The 7,149-nt window shown below is 35.8% G+C and overlaps 1 protein-coding gene across 1 annotated transcript in view; it reads left to right on the top strand.

Moving 5' to 3' along the window:
* LOC102813160 (testican-3-like) overlaps positions 1-7,149 on the top strand; it is a 766,084-nt gene that overhangs the window by 757,020 nt on the left and 1,915 nt on the right. The window contains exon 6 of the mRNA XM_006864537.1: positions 3,759-3,896. Within this exon, the coding sequence (XP_006864599.1) occupies positions 3,759-3,896 (138 nt within the window). The remainder of the gene's footprint in view (positions 1-3,758; positions 3,897-7,149) is intronic.

Raw genomic sequence — 7,149 nt, forward strand, 5'->3', positions numbered from 1 at the left:
AATAATTTGCCCAGAGAATCTTTCAATAACGAAAGTCGAGGCTTGAATTTTTTCTTCAGTTCCCCCAGTTTGAGAAATGTTGACCGTGTTCTTCCTTTTTGGTTTCCCGGTTCCAATTCTTTGCATATTTTATTATAGTATTTGGTAACAAAGGTAATTTTATTATGTTATTACATAATAAACTTATTATGTAATAAGTATATTACACAGTCCTACAATAACTAATTACAACAATCTTCAAGTGAATACATACATACGCTCATGCAGAATAAAAACAGGATTGCAAATAGGAGTTGTTGTTATTGTTGTCAGGTGTCATCGAGTCATAACTGACTCATAGCAACCCCATGCACAGCAGAACGAAACAATGTCTGATCCTGGGCCATCCTCAGTACCGTTGCCACACTTAACACCATCAATGATGCCACCTGGCCGGTCCATCTTGGTAGGGGTCTTCCTCTTTTTCTCTGACCCTCCATCTTACCCAGCATGACATCCTTCTCCAGCCATTGTTCCCTCCTGACAATATGTCCAAAGAATGAGAGATGAAGTTTAGCAAATAAGAGTGGTGGTGATGATAGTCATGTGCCATGGAGTCGGAACCAACTCATAGCGACCATATACATAAGGTTTTCAGCCTGATTTGTAACCACTACACTACCAGAGCTCCTTATAGGACTTGTTGTTGTTGTTGTTAAGTGCCATCGAGTCGGGTCCGACCCATAGCGACCCTGTACAGGGTTTCCGAGGGTATAAATCTTTACGGGAGTAGAAAGCCTCATCTTTCTCCCGCGGAGCGGCTGGTAGTTTCGAACCGCTGACCCTAAGGTTCACAGCCCGATTCCTAGGCCCACAAATATATATGGGTTTGACAGAAGATAATTCTACATAAGTATTTATATGTGCTGTGAATATATCCATAAATGTTGTTGTTGTTAAATGCCATCTAGTCGGTTCTGACCCATGGTGGTTATGTGCCGTGGAGTCGGAACTGACTCATAACGACCCTATACAGAGTTTCAGAGGCTGTATATCTTTACGGGAGCAGAATGACTAATCTTTCTGCCGCGGAACAGCTGGTAGTTTCGAACTGCTGACCTTGCGGTTCACAACCCGATTTGTAACCACTACCCTGACCCATAGCAACCCTATAAAGGTTTACCAAGGAGCAACTGGTGAGCTTGAACCACCGACCTTGCAGTTCAAACTGACATTTAATTTCAACACATTAACCCACAGGACTCTGTATCCATAAATACAAGTTGTAAAATTATGAAAAATTCTTAGCCATAACCAAACAACTTGAGCTAAATATTTGTTGTCCCTTGAATTTCAGAACCATAGTATCAGGGTTACTCTAAGATCAATTGGCATAACATCGTCCACAAAGACAATGTTCTACAGGAATAGTGACTGGTGTCTTAAAAGCTTCTGAGTGACCATGAACCACTGCTGACCACTCTGAAAGAGATCGCGATAGAAGGTCCTGAACAGATTAGGAGAAATGTGGAACAAAACTCAAAACCATACAAAGACCATACTTACTGCTCTGATAGAGACTGGTGGAACCCTGAAACTTGACCCTTAGATACACGTCAAGCCTAAAATTAAATTCACCTGTAGTTTAATTTTCAGCCAACAAATGGGTAGGCATGAGGTACTAGAGCTTTGAAGTGAAAATAATGCATTCATAAATAAGTTTGCATGTTTTCACAATACGAAAAGGCATTAAAATTCAGCTGAAAATTATTTTAGACTTGATCAAGTCTTATGAATGATAAAATGCATTAAAATTCTGGTTTTGATTATTTGTAGCTACAGAGAAACAAAATATAATGCTTATCACAGAACACATTTATTCCAGTATAAGTGAAAATCATTACTGCAGAGTATTGAATGACTTAAATAATTTGTCTCATTTGAGTAGAACAACCCAATTATCTATTCCCTTAAAATAGATTACTTTTAATATAGCAGTAGGCTACCATATGTTCTTCTTTGTCAGTTCTGTCCTGGTTGATGCCTGCAGCTGTAGCATAATTCTGAATAATGTTCTCTTGAACTTTCAAAGTGTACTAGCATAAAAACACAGCTATATTGCCCCATTAACCATATGTCATAGCATAGCATTTTTTAAGGTTGTGGAAATAGTTGATATGGTTTCTTCTTATAGCTGGACTTTAAATCTATCTGAGGTGTTCTCAAGTTTTCCATGTGTGATATGATGTCTACTTCACTTAAAGACTAATAGTAAAATTCTTTCAAATGAATTGTAATTTTTAAACTAAAATCCATCATTTTTAAAAATCAGAATTACTAAACATTTTTAAGAGTAAAATGATGTACTGGTATGGCTACAAGTTTAATTAAATAGTTTCATATTTTAAACATGTATTCATTTTCTGAAGGCACACTAGCAACATAGTGGTTACAAGTTGGGTTGCTAACATCAAGGTCAGCAGTTCAAAACTACCAGCGATTCAACAGAAGAGCCTCAGAAAGCCTATACAGGGTTTCTATCCATTGGAACATACTCCCTGGCATACAGTCATTCATTTTTTTTAATCAACAGATAATTACAATGTGTCTGGTCATTAAAAAAGAAATGGACAAAGATGACAGGAAATTTTTCACAATTTCCTATAGTTCATATCCTGGTGTTGGAATATTTATTGAGTACTTCTAAACTACTCATTAAAAATGTAGCCTAACTATGTTCTTTGTTGTTGTTAAGTGCCATCGAGTTGGTTCCGACCCATAGCAACCCTGTATAGCGTTTCCGAGGAGCAGCTGGTGAGCTTGAACCGCCGACCTTGCAATAAAAATGGCTTTGCAGTCTGGCGCATTAACCCACAGCGCTACAACAGGACTCCAACTATGTACGAGGAAATGTTAAATATTATAGCTATGAACATGAATATCTATATATCCGGTTACTGTAGGGTTTAAGAGATTTTCTTTATACAACAAGGAATACAAGGAAGCACAACCTAAATATCTCTAAGCATAAAATGTATTGAAGTGTAGTGTTGGAAACATGGAATGAAAAAGTATGATTTTACTCAATTTCTACTAGCATTTGAATAACTCTGTACATGTATAAACTGGATTCTTGGTAGCAGTACTTTTTTACTTACCCTTGTATGTTTTTATACCTGTGTGCCTATACATCACATATATTATGGAAGTAGTATATCATTAAACTTCTAGTTTGATATTTTTTTTTATAGGTGATCAATTCAAACAGGAGGAAAAGAGAGATTCTCATTGAGATAATAGGAGTTTAGAAACATGAAACAACATCGAATGTAGGGGAAACAGTTTAATATAGGAAGAGCGAGGAGTATATGAATTGAAATTGACAAAAATTAAGATAGGAAGTTTGCATTGACCAGACACTGAAGGATTGAGTGTGTGATGCTAAGTGGCCTGGAATAATCTACTTTGGGCTTGGCATTAATGAGATCTTAATTTTGAATTTTATCTCTGAAACTATTATCCTTGTAGAATGTCAAATGGAAAGAATGGAAATTAGGAAAGAATTTATAAAATGTAAGATGTTCACTATGACAGCATACAGTTCCATGATAGCAGCAATCTTACCTGTTTTGTCCTCCGTGTATCATTACTCTATAGCTTGAAGTGTAGTAAGCATTCACTGTGTGTATATCTTGGATACATTTATGTAGAATTAATTCCAATCAAAAAGGAGTACAATTCTCTGCATATATAAGTGTGTGTTTGTGTATGTTTCACAGGACTGTATATTCCACTATGTGATGAAGATGGCTATTATAAACCAACACAATGTCAGGGTAGTCTTGGGCAGTGCTGGTGTGTTGACAGATATGGAAATGAAGTCACAGGATCTAGAACAAACAGTGTTGCAGACTGTGGTAAGAAGAAAAGCTCCTTATTTAATACTATATCAAACAATATTTCAAAACTCTTTTTGTTTGTTCAGATATTTATTTAGGATTTACTCTATACAAAGACTCTACAATATGATTGGGAATGAGCAACAAAAACTACATTTTCCTAGCATAGTATAGTTTTTATGGAAAGTAAATGGAATTGTATAGTTAAGTTATTTTTCTGCTTCAAGTATAAAAAGGATTTTAGATACCCTTTCTTGCCCCAGAGGTAAAGCAGCCTTTTGCCACTCCTTCTAATACAACTCAGGTCCCATAGGGCAGTCTCTTTGGGAAATATGTACGCTCAACACCCCAAAAAAACAATTTACAAAGTAAGGAACATAAATTATAGTTGCATGACCAGATTTTCCTACATTTGGGTGAGAAAAATGTAGTATCTGATTTGAAAGATGATTATGCTTAATATTCTAATGATTTTTATAATCATACATTTTATGAATATACCCCCCAAATAATATGACAGCTCATACATATAGATTTAAGATCTAAATGTAACATCTTGGTTTGCTTGATGAAATATTTTTCACACTGTAAGATTTAAATCAATATTTTGTTTGTGGTAAGGTGAAATTTTTGTTTGCATGTTTGTCTGCAAAAGTCACTTCATTGTCTGCATATGCATACCTTCAAACATACAGAAGTCAGCAACTAACAGACTGGGTTTCAATGATAAAAATGACCAAAACTGAAAATAAATATATTTATTCAACCTTGCATTATAGAAGGGATTTTTATTCTCCTTAATGCATTATGGAAACTGAGGTTATATAGGAAAATATGTGATGAACAAAACGTGATCTCCTTTACTGGTTTAATGCCTATGATATATTTAATCATTCCATAACATTTTTAATAGCTTTGTTTTATTTCTCTGACTTGACTGATGTGATTAGATTTAATTAGGAAGAAGCCATCCTCTATAACTAGCAACTACTCCTCAGAAACCCTGTGCAGAGTCAATATTAGTCTAAATCAATTCAACAGTATCTAACAACAAAATGACTACTAAATACTGTACTATATAACATGTAGAGAATAGGTCTTAAAAAACATAGTTCTTCTAAATATGTGTGTGTGTTTATATATGTGGGAGTGCAGTTATTTTGTACCATAAGCTCTGATCTGCAAATACAAGGTTGGAGGTTCGAGCTCTCCAGCTGCTCCGTAGGAAAAGGTGAGGTTTTCTGCTCCAAGAAAGATGTACAGTTTCTAGTTGTCAAGTGTCTTTGAGTCACTTCTGACTTACAGAGACCCTCTATATGGTTTCCCAGGCTGTAAATCTCTGTGAGAGCAGAAAGCCTAATCTTTTTCCACCAACCTTGTGGTTTGCAGTTCAATGTTTCTGTATATAATTGACTTCTGACAGCATAGTGGTTATGAGTCAGACTGCTAACTTCAAGGTCAGCAGTTCAAAACTACTAGCCATTCTTTCAGCCTCAGAAACCATGTACAGAGTAGCCGTGAGTTGGAACCAACTCCACAGACCACAACTACCATATATATATATATATATATATTTGTTGTTCAGTGCTGTTGAGTTAGTTCTGACTCACAGCGACCCCGTATATGGTTTCTAAGGAGTGCCTGGTGGGTTAACTGTCAACCTTGTGGCTCAAATTATCCTTGCAGCCAAGTGCTCTATCCCATAGCACGACACCAGAACTAGAGAGAGAGGCCAAGAGAGAGACCAGAGAGCCCTGGTAGCAAAGTGAATTACATGTTATGCTGCTTAACGTAAGGTCAGCAGTTCAAATCAGCCAGCTACTGCATGGGAGAAAGATGAGACTTGCTGCTCCTTTAAAGATTTGCAACCTCTTAAATCTATATATATGGAGTGGAGTTGGAGTCCTGGTGTGGCACAGTAGGTTAAGCACTTGACTGCTAACTGCACGGTTGGCAGGAACTCCTATACAAGTTGTAACTGACTTGATGACACTTAAGAATAAAAACTATATATATAATGTATAATATAAATGTGTGGTTTTTTTTTTGTGTGTGTGTGTGTGTGTGCATACACGTGTGTGCTTGACTACTAATTGAAAGGCTGGGATTTGAATCCAGCCAAGGGCAACATAGATGATAGACTTGGCTGTCTGCTTCCAAAAGGTCACATATTTGAAAATCTTATAGAGTAATTCTACTCTGTTCACATGGGGATGCTATGTATCAGAATTGACTTGACAACAACCAACGAATGCAACAAGTAGAAATTTAAACTGATTTTATTTTTAGTTTGTTAATGATCAGTGATGAATAAGAAATTTTATTTTTAATATTACAAATGAAAATTATATATACGAGTTTGATAAAAACATAAAGGAATTGTTTTAAGAACAATTTTATGATGTTTTATGAGTTGTCTTTGCATATTGCAATTATGAGTATTAACACATAGTTGGAGAATAGAAATAACATTTTCTTACATATGATTCTCACTATGATGTACGATGACATTTATAAATTTGTAAACATTGAATTACATTAAAGATTGGTTATAATTAATTATCAAATAATTTCAAAAATAGATTATTAGAAAAAGTGGAAAATAAACACACACACACAGTGTTGTTTTTGTAAAGTGTCGATGAGTCCATTAAGGCTCCTAGTGACACTATAACTGTAAACCTTGTGATTAGCAGTCCAGTGCTTATCTGTCGAGATCCTATGTTGGGGTCCAGCCTCGACAAGGAAGTGTGGGTGTCATGAAGAAGGGAGATCTGGCGGCGAAAGGGATAGAGAAAGAGAGAGACAAAATATATACAAAAAAGACAGACACATAGATATGATGCAAGCTGGCAGGTAGACAGATCTATGAAAACATATTGCCTAGCATTGCACCCAGAACTTACACTACCTCAGTCTTTTATTCTCTTTTTTAGGGAGGGATTTGTTACAAAGGAAGGATGTAATTCACAAAGGGAGGATGTAATTCTTTAGATTAGATAGGATACAGAACTGAAATGTGATTAATCATTCAAAACAGGACATAATGATTCACAGGAACAACTTTTAAAACATTTTCATGGTTTTCTTAACAATCTAACATTTTTACTTTTACAGAAAAAAGGTTCAATCAAGCTGTTATATATTAACTTTTAGGCTTAAATGGTCTAGAGCAGCAACGTGTGGTTTCTCAAGGATACTTAACATAAAGCAAGGTTCCTGAAAGGAGCCAAGCTGTCTCTGTACACTTTGCAAACTTTTGTTTGTGAGC

The sequence above is a fragment of the Chrysochloris asiatica genome, unplaced genomic scaffold, assembly GCF_000296735.1.
Source record: "Chrysochloris asiatica unplaced genomic scaffold, ChrAsi1.0 scaffold00066, whole genome shotgun sequence".
Classification (NCBI taxonomy): domain Eukaryota; kingdom Metazoa; phylum Chordata; class Mammalia; order Afrosoricida; family Chrysochloridae; genus Chrysochloris; species Chrysochloris asiatica.